The 20,719-nt window shown below is 35.2% G+C and overlaps 1 protein-coding gene and 1 pseudogene across 2 annotated transcripts in view; both read left to right on the forward strand.

The window, feature by feature from the left end:
- Window positions 1–20,719, forward strand: part of LOC145291420 (secretin receptor-like) — a 480,255-nt gene that overhangs the window by 450,097 nt on the left and 9,439 nt on the right. For both annotated transcript variants that reach the window (XM_080137246.1, XM_080137247.1), the window contains exons 9-11: window positions 7,395–7,464; window positions 10,913–11,004; window positions 16,842–16,980. In XM_080137246.1, coding sequence (XP_079993372.1) covers window positions 7,395–7,464; window positions 10,913–11,004; window positions 16,842–16,980 — 301 coding nt within the window. The remainder of the gene's footprint in view (window positions 1–7,394; window positions 7,465–10,912; window positions 11,005–16,841; window positions 16,981–20,719) is intronic.
- Window positions 17,272–17,388, forward strand: LOC145291864 (5S ribosomal RNA; annotated as a pseudogene).

The raw sequence follows: 20,719 nt of genomic DNA on the forward strand, positions 1-20,719 counted from the left end.
TAAATCTCCTGAGTGTCATGAGTAAGTTGCTGGAATCCATATTAAATAGAGAAATAGTCAACCACCTCAGCAGAAATAACCTTCTTAGTGGCACGCAATATGGTTTCCGTTCTGCTAGATCTACAGCAGACGTGCTAACAGTTATATCTCATAGAATTAGCGAATCTCTCAACAAAGTCTTCATTTCTAGGGCAATTGCTCTTGACATATCAAAGGTCTTCGATAAGGTATGGCATAAAGGCCTACTTCACAAGATTTCCAGCTACGGTATAACTGGAAATGTTTTCTCTATCATTAAATCATTTCTCTCTGATAGGCTCATAAGAGTAGTGGTTGATGGGCAGAAATCAGAGGCTCACAGTATTAATGTTGAAGTCCCTCAGGGGTCCATCCTGGGCGCAACTCTCTTCTTGATCTACATCAATGATCTCCCAAAACACATACTTAAATCATTCATTGACATCTATGCTGATGACACGACTATCTATAGCAACACATCAAAGGCCGTAAATGGCAATGTTCTCTCTGATTCTCTCTCCTCAGACCTTGAGCGCGTGGTACAGTGGGGGAAAAGGTGGCTGGTTACCTTTAATGCATCTAAGACCGAGCTCCTATCATTACATCATAAACGCTCTGATCCCCATCTGGCATCGATTGAAATGAATGGCTCTCGTCTAAGGAAGGCCCCATGTTTTGATAAGCTTCTGGATTTGACCTTTACTCCTGGTCTGAAATGGAACACATACATTAAGTCTGTGACCAAGGTCGCTGGGTAAATGGTGGGACCTTTCTACCGTTCCAGAAGATATCTCACTCATGATGCAATTCTCTATCTATATGAAAGTCAAGTACGCCCAAAGATGGAGTACTGCTGCCACATCTGGGTAGAAGCTGCTAAAAATAGCCTATCCTGCCTTGACAGAGTACAAAATAGACTTTGTGACTTGGTGGGGGATGCCCTTTTCTCTTCCCTGCAACCTCTCTCCCACAGAAGAGACGTTGCGAGCCTGTCTCTGTTTTATCGTTATTTACATGGCAAGTGATCATCTAAGCTTCATTCTCTGGCCCCCTCTCGCCAATCTTTCACCAAAAACACCCGACTAGCTGAAACCACTGTCAATAATTTTTCCCACTCTTTATCCGGGCCTAAATCCAAATGTAGATTCCATGAACAAAGCTTCTTTCTTAGAACTGCACGCCTGTGGAACTTTCTGCCGCTTGCCCCCCCCCCCGACTTCAACTTGGATGTCTTCAAGTCCAACACAAACAAATTCCTGATGAACCGCCCCCTTAAGTAATGACACCTTATCAAATCTCCAATACTATTACTACGATACTATCCTATTGATTGCTGTACACACAATAACCCTTATCCCCGATTGGCTCCTGGGCCTTGATAAGTGGTGACCACCATGGAAAAAAAGGGTCTGATCTTGTCATAGAAATCCTTGCAAAACACATTGCTTTAAAATAATGCAAGTAGACGTCTTTGCATCTTGGCCTCGTTTTTGCAAGTATTATCCGACAGGGCCAAGTTTCCGGAATTTAAAAGCATCGGTGAGAAGCAATAGCATTTTCTCAACGTAATCGGAGATATCCATAATTACAACTCCTGCTCCTTTGTCTGGTTTACACATATATATGTTAGCATTTGATTTCAACGCCTTGATAGTTTTTAATTGCGTTTTATTCCAAACAAAGTCGCTGCGATCAACAGGAGTATTGCTATATCGGTGAGCTAAGTCAACCAAACTTGATTTCATCCCAGAAATGTCCTCGAGGAAATAGGGAGTATTATGTTTGAGTTGAGAAAACAAAACTTCAAAAGCAGCGAGTGTTCTCTCTTTAATTATACCAAAATATATACAGAAATCTAACCCCTTAGATAAAACCTGACTTTCGATATCTCTAAGAACCGTCTTCGAAAAATTAAAAATATGTGTTACTGGCTTATATGTGAACTGTTCGTGCTTTGTACCCAAATCATGTAAGGTCGGTTTAATTAACACGCTGGTACATAGAGCTCTCATGATATGTTCACCTAATAGATTAGACTTCGAACTTGATAAGATCAGAGAAATATTTATCAATAATGGTTATCCATTAGACCTTACTGAAGACTGCATTGACAAGAAGGTTGATGATTTAAAATCCCCTAAAAGTTTGGGACTGCGAAGTTCCCGGTTTATTTAAAGTTACCGTGGATTGGGGATAAAAGTATTAAATTGTCAAAACATATTGTTAAAAGTGTTTATATGTGCTTCTACTCTGTTTCCTTGCGTTTGGTATACACTACGAGACCTGGTTTTCCTTCTTTTCACAAAGATAGTTTGCCTTACACCCAAATTAGTAATATTATTTATCAATTTAAATGCCAGTGCGATGCTGGTTATGTTGGGCGAACATCTTTGCATTTGCTAACTCGTATAAACCAGCACGTTCCATCTAAAATCAGACAGGGGAGGGTAGGACCTGGTAATCTTCCTCCTTCCGTAGCTTTGGACTCTGCCATTGGCCAGCATTTGGTTGACAATCCATGCTGTGCTGAAAAATATAAAATAGAGTAGTTCAAGGTGCTACAGAGAGCAGACTCCAAAAACCATTTAAAAATTTTGGAGTCTGTCTCTATTGCGGTTCGAAAGCCTTTATGCCGGCAAAAGGAGACAACGAGAATTTTATTTCTCTTTAGGGAACTTTAACCCGTTTTCCTCCGTTTTCTTTTTTCTCCCCCCCCCTGTTCCAAGGTTTAGTTTTAAACGCAATTTCAGATTAAATATTTTTTTAATCGTTTTTTTTTTCTTTCTTAGTTCTGGCACATAATTAATTAAGTTTCTTGGATTTACATTTTTGGATTTTATCGTCATTCACGTGAAATCATCATTTTCTTCACCATATTCCTTCTGCTTCACTTTTTGTTATCAAGTAAGAGCTTTGACTTACTTGCAGTTTCATCAAATACTTTAGTATGCAAAATCCGATTCCACATTTTGCTAATTCCTACGCTCTGGTGAGAAGGAAAGTATTTCTTCGAAACTCCGTCGATTAAGGATTATCCACTTATTAAGTGTTTCCTTTTCAGATTAAATATATTTTTAACTCTTTTTCAAAGTGTTTTTAACATGTTTTATTAACTATTTGTTCTTATATATATATATATATATATATATATATATATATATATATATGTATATATATATATATATAATTTGAGTCTTTTGTGTATTGATATTCATATTAAAATCCCTTTTTTCTATTTATTTAAAAAGAAAATATAACTTTGTTATATATGGGTCGTGGAATTGTATTCATCTGCAAAAGATCTTGCTAATTTACATATTCTTTAAGCCATTCATTTTAATTAATTCCCTTTTAGTTTTTGTCTGGTTTTCTTATGGTATGATCGTCTTTAGTTAACTATTACGTGTAATTATATTCATGCAGATATTCTACATGATTTATACTTGCGTAATATTTGCGTAAGTATATAGCCAACGTAAACCTATTTCTATATATGTTTATGTATATATATTTGTTTAAAAAGGTTTCCTAAAAACACCTTTGTCAGTTTTTTTATGTACAGACACGAAACTTCATATATAGAGTATTCAAATCCATGCGAAACTTTATATTTGGGTGTTAACTGGGGAAACTCGATGCAAAAGTGTGAAAATTAAAACAAAATGGGATTTCCCAAAGAAGGTCGATCGACGGCATTACGACTACGCATGCGTAACGTAATAGCTATTAGTTCATGTTTTAATTTTTAATTTTTAGCCTTGCAGGAAAAACGTTTTCGTAGATCAGGCATTAAAGTCAAAGGAAAAAGAATATCATCAACACGACAGATGAGGAGGCTGAGAAGCAGCCAATTTATCTAAATGGAGGGAAACCCTGATCAAACATCTCAAGTCAGGGGAGAAGTTGAAAAACGTCGCCACAGAGAGGCAGCTTTGTAGTAAGCAAAGCGTTTACTCCAGCGGACCAAGGACAGAACACACATGCAGACTTTGTTGCTGAAACTATTATTCCCATATCGGTCTTTACAGGCAGTGATGTCGATGCTGCCCATGATCAACTTTGGTCGATGGAGATCTGCTGTTTATCTTGGAATGAGTAGAATGTAAGAAGTTTCTTCCAGGCGATCGCAAGAATTGCATAGAAACAAAACATCTTATTAAAAACGGGTTTTACTAAATTCTTTGAAGAAAGATGTCGTGTTTTTAAAAAATTCCAAAGAAGTTTCAAAATTTTGTTTAGAATTTCGTTGGTCATAAAAACGCGATAATTTACTGTGTGATACGATTGGCGCTCCCACCCCCAAGTGTTAAGATATAAAAAAGGGAAAATATAACAAAAATGAGGAAGTAGGTTTATCAGCAGAACAATGTAAAGAAAATTGTTTACCAAGGTACACAAAACTGAAGCTGAATATGATTGTTAATCAATGTGTAACGGATAGAAGACCAGACATCGGCCAATATATTTTAGGGTTAGTTTTAGGCGTGGCAGTGAATTTTGCGACAGTTTACGACATGTAGGTACAGTTTACGGATAATCTTTAGGTTTTTTCGACGTTTGACAACAGTTGCGAGTTTGACACAGTTGAACGCAAGTTGTGATGGAGTAGATTGAGATGAGCTGACGGCAGCTAACAAACACGACCTCAATAGTAGATGTAAATGTGGACCTTAGCGTTCAGAGGGTCGATGGTGTCACACACACATCAGAGTTTGTATTTTTTTCTGTTTTGTTTTATTATTATATTTATATTTTTAAATCGTGCGTGCTATTCTCGGCAGTCGCCAATATAAGAGACGACGGCACTGGCAGAAAAGAAGATGAAGGCCACGGAAATAACGTTGGAGTTTAACGTTCATTGTTGAACGGTGTAGCACGTGGTTTTATCACAGGCTGATTTGTGACAATGCTGTGAATGATGACTTTAAAAGCAAAAGTATTATTTTAAAAGAATTAACATTATCTGTCAAAGACAGGATAGCTCAAAAATTAAGATGCAATCCCTTGAAAACTAATAATAATAATTGTCTTAACTAAGAGCCTATTTGTTATATATATAAATCTCTCGTGGTAGTTGGTTGATTAAAAGGTCGTTTTGAGCTTGTTGCAATAATGCTGCTGAAACAAAGCTGCACAGCAGTAAATTGACTCTAATGGATTTTACTGAATACTTTATACAAATAAGGTCCAGAAAGTAATTTGCAAACTGACGTGAAATTGACCAATGGGAATGAGATACCTGAGGAATCATCGGTAATTTTGTAAGGTCTTCGGTTCCTTATCTAATGCGAAACTTTGTGTACTTTTCTCCGGCGATTAACAACTGCAGCTTTCTTTTTCGTCCCATTTTGCCTACTTCGTGTTTAATCAAATAAATAATCCGTCATGCGTCAAAGCGGCACGTATGCACGGCTCGCCTTTTTTAAACGAACTGTCCTGTTCTTCAAACGGCTTCGTTTTATGCAGCCCATGATCATCTAATTTGCATACGAACGGCAAGAATTCATTTTACTTTCGTGTGACCGTTGAGGATAAAATCAGCTGCGAGTCGCCATTTTGGCTTTCTTATTGTTAAGTAAGTGGATTTTACAAAATGCGCACCCACTACAATTTCTCGACATGAAGAAAATAGGTCTCTTTTATTTTCAAAATATAAGTCCACAGTTCTTTTTCGTTGGATTGCGATGAACTTTGCCAATAGAAACTTTCAATAATTTCGCCATAAATATCCGAAACAAAAACTAAACTAATATAAGGATTCCGGGGTTTTTTTTTTTTTTTTTTTTTTTTATCAGGATTGGCATTATTTCAATTACTCAAAGTACTGTTTTAATCTTACATTATTCAAACAGCGTTTCAGCCGATGTAAACTCCTCCCCCGACCTTTTGCAGTTGCGTTTTGTCGAACTCGGAAACCTCTCTGCCGAACTCGGGAATCTGTACGGAATTTCAAACGGAGCATTTTATTTAACCCATAGGCGTAACTTACTCTCGTTTCGTCATTCGTTACTGAGTAAAAATGTTAAGTGATTCGTAATTGTACATTTTAGCATTGTTCATAAGATTGAAACTCTAACCTCCAGACGCAATGGATAAAAGTGCTAAGTAATTGCAATATTCCGAAGATCAATCTTCAGTACAGGCGATACTAAAATATAATTACAGAATTACATTATAATTTTACCCGGACATGACTTACAGAACGAGAACAATCTACCGTCGTAGATTAAATAAAAGCTTCTGTACAAAATTCCATGCAGATTTCTGAGTTCGACAAAACGCAACAAAAGACGATCGGAGGTTACATCGACCGAAACGTTGTGATGGCAATATTTAATATGAAAAGAGTAGCTAAAAAGTCTAATAAAGTAATATTTGGTAATTCCTAATCTTATTGTTGTTGGTATTTTTTATAAATAAAAGTTGCATTAGAAAAGAAACACATTTCATTATTTTAATCTATACAAAGCATATTGTCACTTAGAATTAAGGCGCTACTATTTAGTATCGTGTCCAACAGAGGAGTGTTGGGGAGTTGAGCAACGAGATGACTGTTCACATTACATTTAAACGTCGGTCCTGGATATGACCTTAAACTATATCCGATGGTGAGGCCCCAGCTTGCGGGCCTTGGGGAGTGTGGGGCCACCTTTTAATTGCCATTGTACCCAGGTCCACTCTGACCCGGAGTGATAGTAACTGTTAGGGTCCCAACTATTTGTTAAACAGAAATCGACTTGAAATATATATATATATATATATATATATATATATATATATATATATATATATATATATATAGTTTATTAAAAAAAATTTCTTCAAAATAACTGGATTCGGCATTAAATAACCTGAAAAGGGTTGATATGCCGTAAAACAAAAAAAAAACTAACAAACAACCAACATAGGTTAGTACAGTCAAGGAACATAAAATACTGTGGAGGGGATTCCAAAATCTTGCAGTCCGGGGGAGAAAACTATTAGAGTTGGAGGTTTTCCGACATCTATGGACCTCAACAGGGAAAGGTGTGATTTTTATGCTTGTCGGGTTAGTCGGGGTAAGTACGTCGAGGGAATGTAAGTGCTATGATTGCATCAGAGCACATTCCATTAAAGTACTTGTAAAACAAGCACAGGGATGCGATATTGTGACGATGAGACAAATGTTCGAGCTTGGTCGACAATGCGAGAACTATTAGATTGGAGACTCTTTTTGGGACCTGTCTAAGAGCGAGAGACTAGTGGTAGACGGACCAGCTCAAATGTGGGAATAATACTCCGTGGACGAATTGTGGTTTTATAAAGATATAGGATGCTCTCTGGTGTTATTAATTTTTTTTTAAAGTTTCATCCTGTGTACTTCAATTCAATTTCAGATGCTGGAATACCCATACGAACAAGGTTTACTTTTGGATAATGCGCGGCCCGATAGTAGCTACAGTCATTGTAAGTATATATTTTTTGTATTGTCTATATATGAAAGATAGCAGGTGTGCGACTTTACCAGGTCGAAAATACGTTTAAACAATATATTTTAATTTTTCCAGATTTCGTATATATTATTATAGAGTAGTGATTTCAAAAGTTTTTTAAAAAATTATTTAGGTGCCCTCAGCAAGAATCGAAACTGTAACACTAAAAGCTGGTGACGTCATCACTGAACCAACGTGACATGCATATAAACTGATTAAAAATAAAAGAAGATGAATGTACAAAATCCATAACGATCTTTTTCAATGTCGACCTATTTTGACCCCTTAAAAACAATTTTAACCGGCTAAAGACCTATAAAAGAACGGCCCATAGAAAATCCAATTATATATATATATATATATATATATATATATATATATATATATATATATATATATATATGACAACAAGAGTATGAAATGAAGACACAAAACTATATATAGGTAGATATAGAATGGATCATTTATAGAATAATGGAATACAGGCAAAATTTGGGGGATAGAAGAGACCCTTTATGCCAGGGCATTTCGAAGCCTATTGCTTCTCATCAGAAGAGTAGAGAAGGTACTAGGTAGCATGGGGGAGATGCGGCGTCTAGCGTAAGGTTCATTAGGCATGAAAAAGATTAAGAGGAATTATAGAATGTTGGGGAAAGCTTTATTGAATTCTAAATAAATAAGGAGAAGTTTATTATATATAGTATCATATATAAGAATAAAAATTGTCTTTAACATAGTATTGAGATTAAGGGGTATATGTATTATGGTTAAATAGGGGGTGTATTGTTGCTATGTGGTAATTTATTTTAACGGTTTGTGGGGTGTCTATTTTCTATGGAGTGGTTAATTAATTGGGGGGGGGGGGTATGTAAGGTTGTAAAACTGAAAGGTAATATGCAGCAATATATTTATAAGTTTCTACTGTTATGATATAGGGAGTATGATCATAAGGGAGCGGTCGGAGATTAGGGTGGCAATGACTATGAATGCGTATAACTTGATGTAAAAGGTTAAGTATACATATTGATGTCAAAATGGGGGAGTAAGGAAACCATAGCTACTTATGAGAGTGGTAAAAATATATTAAATAATAGTAGAGTAATTATAATAGCACGGAAGATAATAGTAATGACAATTATAATAATAGTAGTAATAATAAAGTTGAAAATAAATTAGATGTAAAATTGAATATAAAAAAATTGAATATGAAAAATTTTAAAAATGAAAATAAAAAATTTAATATTAAGAAAAATAAAATGAATAAATGAAATAAAAAATAAAGGCAAAATTAAAAGTAAACATTAAAATTAAACATTAAATATAATTTTTGGTGGGGTGGGTGGGGTCTTCCGTGGATGTTTTAGTCTGGTGAATTCTTATTCCTCCTAATTTGGCTGGCAAAAACTGTATTTTTTCGACGGAGGCTCTTGTGATGGAATTTACCCAATGCTGGACTAGTTCAACTGTGTTCAAATCTAGGTTATATTATCAGTAGGAATTAGCATCTAGATGGAACGCTTAGCTGGTAGTCGGAGGGGGTAGGATAGGGATGGGGATGTGTCTGTATGAGTGACGGGGGTGGGTTGGGTTGAATCGGGGGAGCTTTCCTTAGGTTATATTTTCGGTACATTTAAAAGTTTTAATGTAAATACTATTGGGTGGAGGGCCTAGTATAAATCTAATACGCTGATTTTTAAATAATTTCTTATTGGGGGGGGGCTCGCCAGTTCTAAATTTAGATTTTAAGCCTTTCGCCCTGTGAGGTGGTTTCTAAGCTATATTTTCATTGGGCCTGAGTTTTATATTGTTTAGGTTATATTCTGTATAAGCTCCAATAATTATTGTTCAGCTTGGCATTATCCGGATAAGTCTCCTTTTGTGGAATCGATCTTTCTCTTTTCCTTTTACATTAAGCTATATATATATATATATATATATGTGTGTGTGTGTGTGTGTGTGTGTGTGTGTGTGTGTGTGTATATATGTTCCTTCTTTCATCGAATTTTTTCGATTATCGATACTAATGGAAGACATCCCGATACAAAACCAGTCTAAGAACACTACCAGATACATAAAGCACCTTCGTGTAAAATCTCATAAAAATTGGCCCAGCCGTTTCAGAGTCTATAGGGAACGAACTCAAACATCAAGTTAGGTGCCTTAATTTCCATAATATATTTTCATACTATTATTAATCTCTACTCATGTATTGAAAATCTATACACAATACAACCTTCTTATATACGTATATAAATGAAATAATTATTATTATTATTATTATTATTATTGTCATCATTATCATCATTATAACTGCTGAAATATTAAAGAAACGCTTGAGTGTTGAGACTCGTGCACATTAGCCGGACATATAGAAACTAATACAAATGTAAAACACAAAAAGAACCCACACGGAATCATGAAAACTAAAACACAGTAAGTTACCCCTCCCCCGATAAAAAAAAAAATGGTAGTGTGAGCATAAACTGGCGCCACACCAAGTAATTGAGGGGAGGTGAAGGTGGATGGAAAGGCCGAGGAGAGAAAGCACTAACCAAACCTCTATTGGATGAGTGCGAAGAGGACTGGGATCTTAGGGAGGCTTAGTTCCACCCAAATTCCAGTGAAGACTAATGTTTCGTACAAACGAAAACCAATGGTAAACGGCTATTGTGATAACGCAAACTAAGCGATAAACTATAAACTGAGTATGTAAGTAATCCAAATATTTGGTGTAAGTTTATGGAATTAGTATCTTCTTTACAGGATTACTCAGCAAAAGTATAAAAGTTATATTAAAACTGCTCCCTCTTTAGCTATCTCTATCTTTATCTCTTTCCCCCTGCATTTTTCTCCTAATCGCCCAACTAATTCCTGTGCACACACACACACACACACACACACACACACACACACACACACACAATTCTCCTCTATATATATAAATCCTCCGAAGAATAAATCGGCATGAATTCCTTCCAATTTAGTTCATAATAACACTGAAAAATTCCTTCTGACGAAACCCAGCTCAGTTGACACCCAAAATTACAAATATTATTTATTGGGGGGGGGGCAACGCTAATAAGACAATAACAACTTGGTAAGTTTTTGTTTAGTATTGTGGAAGTTTTATCTGGACATGCAAGCATAAATAACACACGTACATAAATGGGTGTAAAGTAAACTGTGAACGATGGTTCTAGACGATTGTAAATATAGATGGTTGCAATTTTGGATGAAGAATTATATCTTTTATATAGTTGCCCTAAGTTATTGATTTGGAGGTTTTTTGTTTATTTGTTGGTTTGTTTGTTTTTTAATGTTCCTATATGGATATTTATGAGATTATGTACGGTGTAGAAATAAAATTGTCTTTCTGATGCTGCTAAAATTTTAATTTTATTTTTAACGTTTCTTTTTTACAGATCAATTTTATATTTTTCGTTAACATTATTCGGATTCTTTTCACCAAATTAAGCATGAACCGACCTCAGAGAGCCAAAAACTTTCGGTACCGGTAAGTAAACCAATGACAGACAGTATATAAAAGTTTAAATAATGCAGTTGCATTTTGATTTTTTTTTTTTTCTTTGTATCGGTTGTAGCGAATGACCACTGATGAAGTATTTTTGTAAGTGTTTTCGGATATGTCGTAGTAAGTGTGGATTCATGAAATGATTTCTCATTATTTCCGACACTTCAAAGTTTTCAAATTTCTCATTTAAATTTTATTCAAAATAAGTGTCTTCTAAAAACGTGTGACCATCTTTTACTTTAAATTTCCCGCTTGAAACTGGAGCAAAACATACGTGAAACCACCGGAACAACACGTATATTTCTCTACTATCTTTCTTCTACTCAGAGGCAGCATCTTCTCCATAACAGCAAAATGGAGAAAAGAAAACAAAAATAATGAACTAGACTTCTTACTCTGATATAGCTATTTTTAGCGAAATATTGGACTTACAACAACAATAACAACGACAAAAAACTACATCCAACTTTATATCCCCTGAAAAAAAATCAATTGTCACATTTAGATTATAAACAATACTAATACTTCAATTAGCAGCTGCTTGTTTGTGGCTGCTAAAATATATACTAAATGTCTCTGTTTAGCGTTACGTGCAAAAGAATAGCTATGGATACATGTGGATATTAAAACAAACAATATATATTGCTATTTTACTCAAGATAAGTATTGTAGACTTCTCTTGTCGAGAAAACGAGTGCGATTACCTCCTGAAGACACAACCATTTAAAAAGGGCCACAGTTTTGCTATATTGATGGATCCTATCATTACAGGGTGGAAGGATAAATTTGTCGCCCTAAAGAAAACAACACTACAGTTTTATTTAAAAAAAATTTATTGAAAAAAATCAATTCAGGTAACTTGATTATGCAATAGAGCTATTTTTAGCGAAATATTGGACTTACAACAACAATAACAACAAAAAAGTAAATACATATGATTTGATCATTATTTCCGACAATTCGAAGTTTTCAAAATTTCTCATTTAAATTTTATTCAAAATAAATGTCTTCTAAAAGTGTGTGACCATCTTTTACTTATGATGAAAATATTTTTTGTCCTGAGAAGAAAAAAAATTGTCTAATCATAAATTGTTTGAGGATGGAATCAGAGATATTGTCTAAAAATTATATATTTTTCATAATTTTTGTGGGGTACAAAATTGTAATATCGGAATGAGGAAAGAAAGACTTATTTTTTATTTCTATTCATGACAAACGCGATTTTCCTTCTTTCCCGCTTAATAATGTTGGATGGCAGGTATATTATTCATACAAATACTGAAACGATAAATTTGTCGCCCTAAAGAAAACACCACTACAGCTTTATTTAAAAACTTTTATTGAAAAAATCAATTCAGGTAACTTGATTATGTAATAGAGCTAACATCTATATAATGTAGCTGCCTTCAGCCTCAATCACCACCTCGATACGGGTATGGAATTAGGAGCATGCCTTTCCACAAACGCCGGTGAGAGCTTGACGAATACTCTATGGATAGCGGCGATCAGGCTGGCTTTGGTGTTGTGGGAGGTCATGTTGGTGATGTTCTTTATGTATAACTAAACCAAGTGGTCCAGCGGAGGAGGGGGGTAGTGAGAGAAGGGTACGAAGTCGTAGCATTCCTTCTGAAGCCAAGCTTGAGTCTCTTTGGACATGTGCCGCGCCAAGTCTTGTGTCGTCGTTGAACATTGTGTCATTTTAAAACATGATAGAATGCTACTATCGCTCTTGGAATTTGTACACAACTGGCCAACTAGTAGATGGTCTGCAACAAAAAAAGAAAACCGGTTTTTATTAAATGAAAATGGAAGCATGCCCTCTTTTCTAGAGCGACAATTTTATCGTTCCACCCGGCAACTATATATATATATATATATATATATATATATATATATATATATATATATATATATATATAGTCTAGCGGCACTGATGAGTTGTGATACAATGAAACAGGACTGTATGTTGATGACTACACACACACACACACACACACACACATATATATATATATATATATATATATATATATATATATATATATATATATATATATATATATATATCAAAATTTAGTAATTTAAATTTTATGATGTGAAATAGTTAAATTTCAAATCTAAAAATGTTTATTATATGCAAGACAAAGAATACATTTCAATAAGTATATCTCCTTAACTTTTAGGTTTTCGAGGTCTACCCGTCTCCTCAGAGGAGAAAATATTAGCAAACATTATAATGGTTTATACCTAATTTGCTAAAAACAATAAGCATATAAAATCATAAATAAAATTTTTTTTTAAGTTTTTAAATATCATAGAGTAAGGTAAATTATATATTGGTTCAAAATGAAAAGGATATTGAATTTCATGTCCAAATTTTGTTGTAAATTCCGAAATGAAAATCTTTGGTAGCAGTGAGGTAAAGAAATCCAATCTATATTTTGAATAATCCACGGCACAAGGTAATAATCCGAAGTAGACATAATTCCCTGGATTCTTCTTTTGTTTAGATGATGAGTCCGGCAAATAAATCATTAAATAAGTCATTAAATAAATCATTAAATAAGTCATTAAATAAATCATTAAATAAGTCCGGTGAAGCTGTTTTTAATAATCATATAATTCTTTATATATTTAATTAATATTTTTTTATAATTATAATGTATGAGCTTCAAAGTCCACTCCAAATTAATTTCGAATTGATATATATTGATATGATATATTATGATATTTTCATTAATGCAGATTTCGTATTTATTATTATATCATATTATACTGGACCCAATATATAGTAATGATTTAAAAAGTTTTTAAAAAATGGCTCGTGCGCCACCACCTAGAATCGAAACCAGAACGTTTAGCTTATGATTTTCTTTTTCCTTTGATGGCAATGCCTAGGCTATAAAGACATGTTTCCTGGAAGGCTAAAAATTAAAACATGAGCCAATTGCCATTACGTTACGCATGCATATTCGTTCGATCTTCACCTGGTAAATTCCATTTTGCTTTAATTTTCACACTTTTACACCGATTTACCCAAATATAAAGTTTCGGATGGGTCTGAATACCCTATATATTAAGTTTCATGTCTGTAGACCAAAAACTCTACAAGAAATTTGGTAGGCAAAATTTTTTAAACAAATATATATATACGCATACATAAATATATATATATATATATATATATATATATATATATATATATATATATATATATATATTTGAGAAGTGAAAAACGAATTATCATTAGCATATAAGCGACGCTCTTTGTGTAAACAAATCGAGCGGAGGTATTTCGGACGATGTTAAAACATCGTTAAACTCACTACTCGTTCAAGCAGCCGCCAATAGCGTAATGGTTAGGAGCCTTGACTGCCGTACAAACGGTCGGGTTTCAATCCTGGCTTGAGGTAGTTGCCTGTCTAGCCGCACTGATGAGCTGTGAAACAGCGAAACAGTACTGTATGTGGATGACTATATATATATATATATAGAGAGAGAGAGAGAGAAAGGGGTTGATGTTTTCTATAAGCTTTTTACGAAAATATTGCACAAATGTAAATCATGTCGAATGTCTGCATGAATATAATTACACCTATTAGTTAACTAAAGATTATCATCCCATAAAAAATTAAAAAAATGAATAGGGAATTAATTAGTATGAATGTTAAAAGAATATGCAAATTAGCTAGATCTCTTGCAGATGAATGCAATTCCACGATCCATATATAACAAAGTTGTATTTTCTTTATAAATAAATACAAAAAGAGTTTTTAATATGAATATCAATACACAAAAAAAGAAAAAATTCATAGGAGTATAGACAGCTAAAATAAACGGAGGACATACATTATTATTTACACAAGAATGTAAGAATGTTATTTTTTTGTGTTTATCTTATTTTGCTTTTAATCAGCAGAATCGAGTTTAATTTCTTAATTAAACTAGAATTGTAACTTGTTTTGTGATATGACATGATTCTTTGGGGGTACGAAATAAAAATATTGCAATCATGAAAGGAATCATGAGTAAAGTATAATACGTAAAACACGTTTTTTGTTTTTGTTTTATTTTTAAAGGAGAGAAAAGAAAAATAATGGTGGAGTCAGCCGACCGGTTTCGTCCTCGCTTTTCTAAAGAGAGTCACGATTAAAAAGAAAAATCAAAAATATGTACATTATTAAAATAAAGTTACGTTGCGTTCTGTTCATGGGGGAAGAATAAACAGGGAAGCGATTAAAATAAAACAATGTTCTGATATTTTCGAAGATCCAAGAGATTAATCACGCTCAAACCTAAGAGACATTCCCTTTGTTTACAGAGAGAAGGCCTCCTCAATCGAACGTAAATAGTCTCTACGATCTTTATATTACATTTTGGGGTTTGTTAAAAGTTATTTATTGAATATTTAGTTCATTTTTAATTCCTTGGCTGTTAATTATACTGCATGAATGCCAACAGCTTAGTTTCTTAATTTTCGTATTACTTCGTCAGCCATGATTTAAAGTAATTTGCAGTTGTATTTTGGGTGTCGCTCGCACTGAGAATTGAAATGCCAACCTCCAAAAGAGTGTAATTACAACTGAATTTTACCAGGTACTTTATCCACAATGTCATGAGAACATGTTATCCTCGTGGATTAAATAAAGGGTTCGGTTCGGAATTCCGTACCGATTCCCGAGTTCGACAGAAATATTCCCTAGATCTACAGAAAGAAAGGAAAGAGATCCAGAAGAAGAAAAAGCACAAGAGAAAGACAACAGAGGGGAAAGTGTAATCTCCAAACGATAGAAGAGGACATGCTAATCTCAAAGAGATGGTGGTTAGAATTAGGGGTCCATAAAAACATTTGTATTTGGCAAATTAAAACTAGATAAAGCTAGATATTCTCCCCCAAAAAAAACTAATTTGAAAAGTTTTTCCTCCTCTGACTGAAAAGCTGTTTAAGCGAATCTAAGTGAAAGGATTCTACATCTTGAAATTATTAAGAACGCGACGAATTAACTTTCATTTGCACACAGTGTATTCTGAAATTTCTTATGAATAATTATTCTCGTTTATAAGAAAATGATCCTTGAGTTATTATTGAATTACTTTGATTTAAAAACTCAGTTATTTACAGAGCCGATACCACAAACAAGGCTAAACATGGAGAAAAACACCAGAGTACCTACGAAGAAGACATGAACCATAGCATCTGACGACCAACAGCCAATCAACGTGTTAAAGGTATTGTCACACAGAGTCGTGCGCATTCTGTGCGCTCTAAGTATTAACGCGGTGATTTCCAGTGACAAATGAGTGCCTGGTCATATTTGGAAAGGTCCATCACTAGACGAAAATAAAAGTGTAGCTATGGAGACTTAAGGTTAGCTCTTGTGTTTCGTGACTGGTGACGGCCTGGTTATAATTTTTTAGTGCGTTCGCATTATAAAAGAAACTGCGATGTCTCATATCCCATAGCAATTGACTATAAATATACTTTCTTGCGTCATACGAAATGGTGGTCTCAGATTAAATAATCCACGAGAGCAGAGTTAGACGCAAAGTTGGCTTTTAATGTTGAGAAAATCTAAAAAGGTATTCTGAATTAGGACCAAAATTGAAGTTTTGAAGGATTTCTCCTTTTCACAGTTACAAGTCTTCTTACTGTTACTGGAATCACTGGGTGCAAATATTTAATGGTTTTATTTCTCTCCTATCCAGGTCAGGTGTGAGAGAAGAAAAGATTAAGTGTAGAATCAGAACAGGTACCCCACCTTGCCCTTGGCCCATATCTCATTTTAAATATTCAATTCATTCAATGATTCTCTTTACAGGCGTCTAGCCAAATCGACTCTCGTCCTCATTCCTCTGTTTGGTGTTCATTATATGGTCTTCTTGGGCCTTCCTGACGAAATTGGAGAAGTGGCGGAATTGGTCAAACTATATTTTGAGATGCTACTCAATTCTTTTCAGGTAAGTTTCGTTTTTGTTTTTGTTTTTGTTTTTTCTTTCTTTTTTTTTTCGTGCCTAGATTAATCACTTTTGCTCCACGAATGTTGTTAATGAATTATTTCACGGGTATTTTTTCAATTGACAATGGATTAAATACAAGGGGCGTTAAATAAACAACACCCCTGACCCACTTATCATAGCAGTTGACCAACGAAACTTATTCTGCATAAGAATTGACCAAAGTTATGTATTTCTTCGATCGTTTAATACAGCTCTGACAACCGTTTTATAGAACACTCTAGGTTGGTCCTCATGTACGGCATAATCGCGTTGATACACCGGTTCTCATCAGATCACCGAAGTTAAGCAACGTTGAGACTAGTTAATACCAGATGGGTGACCATTTGGGAATTCTAGGCGCTGTATGTGCTCTCCGATTATCTCGGCATTTGTTTCCAGTCATCCTATACATACACTTTACTTGCCCCTGGTATTTAACAATGTCGATTCAGGAGATGTGTGGTTGGAGATTGCGCGCCTCCTGCCACAAAAATTACATGCGCAGGTAACCCTTCGTGGGTATCCATAGTCTGTCAAAGACTGAAGAAGCCCCAGGTTAGTCCTCAAACCACAACGTTACTTGAAGATTAAGGGTTTTCCATATGACGCATCATCTCAGAAACGCTTTCCTTTCAAAACAACTTCATGGCTGAGAAGAGGTAAAAGTCAAGGGATATAAGGTCACGAGCGTAGGAAGATGTGGGGAGATTTCAATAGCAACACGTTCGTGCTTCTGATCTGGCGACAAGCACGTTGTCTTGTATCGCCTCTTGATTTTGATTGCTTCTCTTAATTTCCTCAAAAGTGAAGCATAATAGATTCCTGTAATTATGGTACCATTTGCGAAGAAATCTGTAATCCGCCCTGGTCTCAGAAGACTGTGAGCATAATCTTGCCAGTCGAGAGCTGCGCCCTTGACTTCTTCTGTAAGTCCAGTGCGTCATGAGTAAGTTGCTAGAATCTGTATTAAATACAGAAGTAATCAAACATCTCAACAAAAATAACCTTCTTAGTGACACTCAATATGGTTTCCGTTCTGCTAGATCTACAGCAGATGTCCTTACAGTTATATCGCATAGGATTAGCAAATCTCTCGACGGTGGCAATCTTTCTAGGGCAATTGCTCTTGACATATCTAAAGCCTTTGATAGGGTATGGCATAAAGGTTTACTTCATAAGATCGCTAGCTATGGTATAGCTGGAAATGTCTTCTCAATTATTAAATCATTTCTTTCTGATAGATTCATAAGAGTAGTAGTTGAGGGGCAAAAATCAGAAGCTCACAATATTAATGCCGGTGTCCCTCAGGGATCCATCCTGGGCCCAACTCTTTTCCTGATCTACATTAATGATCTTCCAAATCATATCCTTACATCATTTGTAGACATTTATGCTGACGACACTACCATTTATGGTACCACATCTAAGACAGTAAACGAGCAAGTTCTCTCCAATTCTCTCTCCTCTGATCTTGAGCACGTAGTACAATGGGGAAAGGAGTGGCTGGTTACTTTTAATGCATCTAAAACCAAGCTTCTCTCTTTACATCATCAACATTCTAATCCACATTTGTCATCAATTGAAATGAATGGCTCTCGTCTTCAGGAGGCCTCAAGTTTTGACAAGCTTCTGGGCTTGACCATTACTCCTGATCTTAAATGGAACACGTATATCAAATCTGTTGCCAAGGCCGCTGGAAAAATGGTGGGATCTTTCTATCGATCCAGTAAATATCTCACTGCTGATGCTATTCTCTATCTATATAAGAGCCAGGTACGTCCAAGGATGGAATACTGTTGCCACATCTGGGCAGGAGCTGCTAGAAAGAACTTGTCCTGCCTTGATAGAATTCAAAATAGACTTCGTAGCCTCGTAGGAGATGTCCTTTTCTCCTCCTTGCAACCTCTATCTCACAGAAGAGATGTTGCGAGTTTGTCTCTGATGTATCGTTATTTTCATGGAAAGTGTTCAACTGAGCTTCAATCTATGGTCCCCCCTCGCCAAACTTTCACAAGAAACACTCGTCTAGCTGTAAACACTATCAATAATTTCCCCCACTCTTTATCTGTGCCTAAACCTAAACGTAGATTCCATGAACAAAGCTTCTTTCTTAGAACTGCACGCCTGTGGAATTGTCTTCCGTTTTCCTGCTTTCCGGCTGACTACAATATGGTTTTGTTCAAGTCTAAAGTAAATAAGTTCTTGATGAGCCGTTCCATATAAGTTATTAAATTTACCAAATTTTCATTACTAATGATTACTATATTGACCAACTTCTACTGTATACTCTTTAACCCTTATCCTTGAGTGGCCTCTGGGCCTTGATAATGTGGTGATGCCTTTGTAAAAAAAAAAAAAAAAAAAAAAAAGTGCTTCCACTGTATTGACTGCGCTTGGTCGCTAAATCATAATGATAGATCTAGGTCTCATCCTATGTAATCACTTTTGAAAAACTTTAATTTGGTACATCACCAAATTCATCCCCGACCATTCGACGCGTTCCAGCTTCTGAAAAGGTGTCAGCAACCTGGGAATCCATTCAGCAGACGCCTTATGCTTATGCGAATGGTCATAGATAATAGTTTCCACAGACTCTCTACTAATCTTGACCTCTTGGCCTATTTGGCGAATAATAACGCAGCGATCTTCCAAAATGGCAGCCTCAACTTGACTGACAGATGCTTCATCAATGGGGGCGATCACGTCCGGAAGATGTTTCCATAGATTTCCGGCCATGTTTGAATAGACAATACCAGCATTTTACGAGGCCATATGTTGGGGCAGCATTAGCATAGGTTTCTTTCATTTCGTCAAAAGTGTCCTGTGGTGAAACTCCTTTCAAATATAAGTTCTCTATCACTGTGCGACACTCAGCAGGTTCCATTTTTACACCTAGCTCAGTTCAAATAACTTTAAATCAGAAAGTACGACTAGTGCAGAGCTGTAATATGCCACATAACTCGTAGAGATATAAATCATTGCACATGCAAAATTTCATCTAGATCGTCCAATTGAAGCAAACCAGGGACATTATGTATTGAATGCCTTTCGTACAAACTAACTGATATAAATGAATGTATGTATTGAACTCGTCGTATCTTATTATCAGTATTGCTCTATTAAAAATATATATATATAACCTTCTGTTTTCAGTACGAGTAATATAACCATGTTCACCCCACTACGCATACACGCATATACATACATACATACATATATATATATATATATATATATATATATATATATATATATTGAATGGACATTTCGTCCTCTGCCTTTGATGAGAAGCATTAGGCTTCGAAATGCCTAAGTATAACGAGTGTTTATAACCCCACTTTTCTACTAATATTTCTCCTTATTGAACTGACAAATAAATCCATATATGCATGTATTTATCTTATCTTATATTTCAGTTGATGTTCTGATAAATTTTCGTGTTTTTCACTTGACGTTCTTCTTATCCTTCTTATTTTAGAAAAGTGTGCGTGTTTTTTATTAACAAACTAGCCTGGGTGCCCGGCGTTGCCTGCGTGTTTGGAGGTGTGTGTTGAACCAAAAAAAAGTGGTAGTAGGCAGGCAGGCTCGAACCCGTGAAGCGATGGCGGAAAAGAAAGTGAAAGAAAATCTGACGTCTTACCACTACTCTATAACGCGACCGGAACGTTAAAATTAGGCAAAGTCAATTCAACCAATACGA

The sequence above is a fragment of the Euprymna scolopes genome, chromosome 12 (genome assembly GCF_053919585.1).
Source record: "Euprymna scolopes isolate OS-2025 chromosome 12, ASM5391958v1, whole genome shotgun sequence".
Taxonomy (NCBI): Eukaryota; Metazoa; Mollusca; class Cephalopoda; order Sepiida; family Sepiolidae; genus Euprymna; species Euprymna scolopes.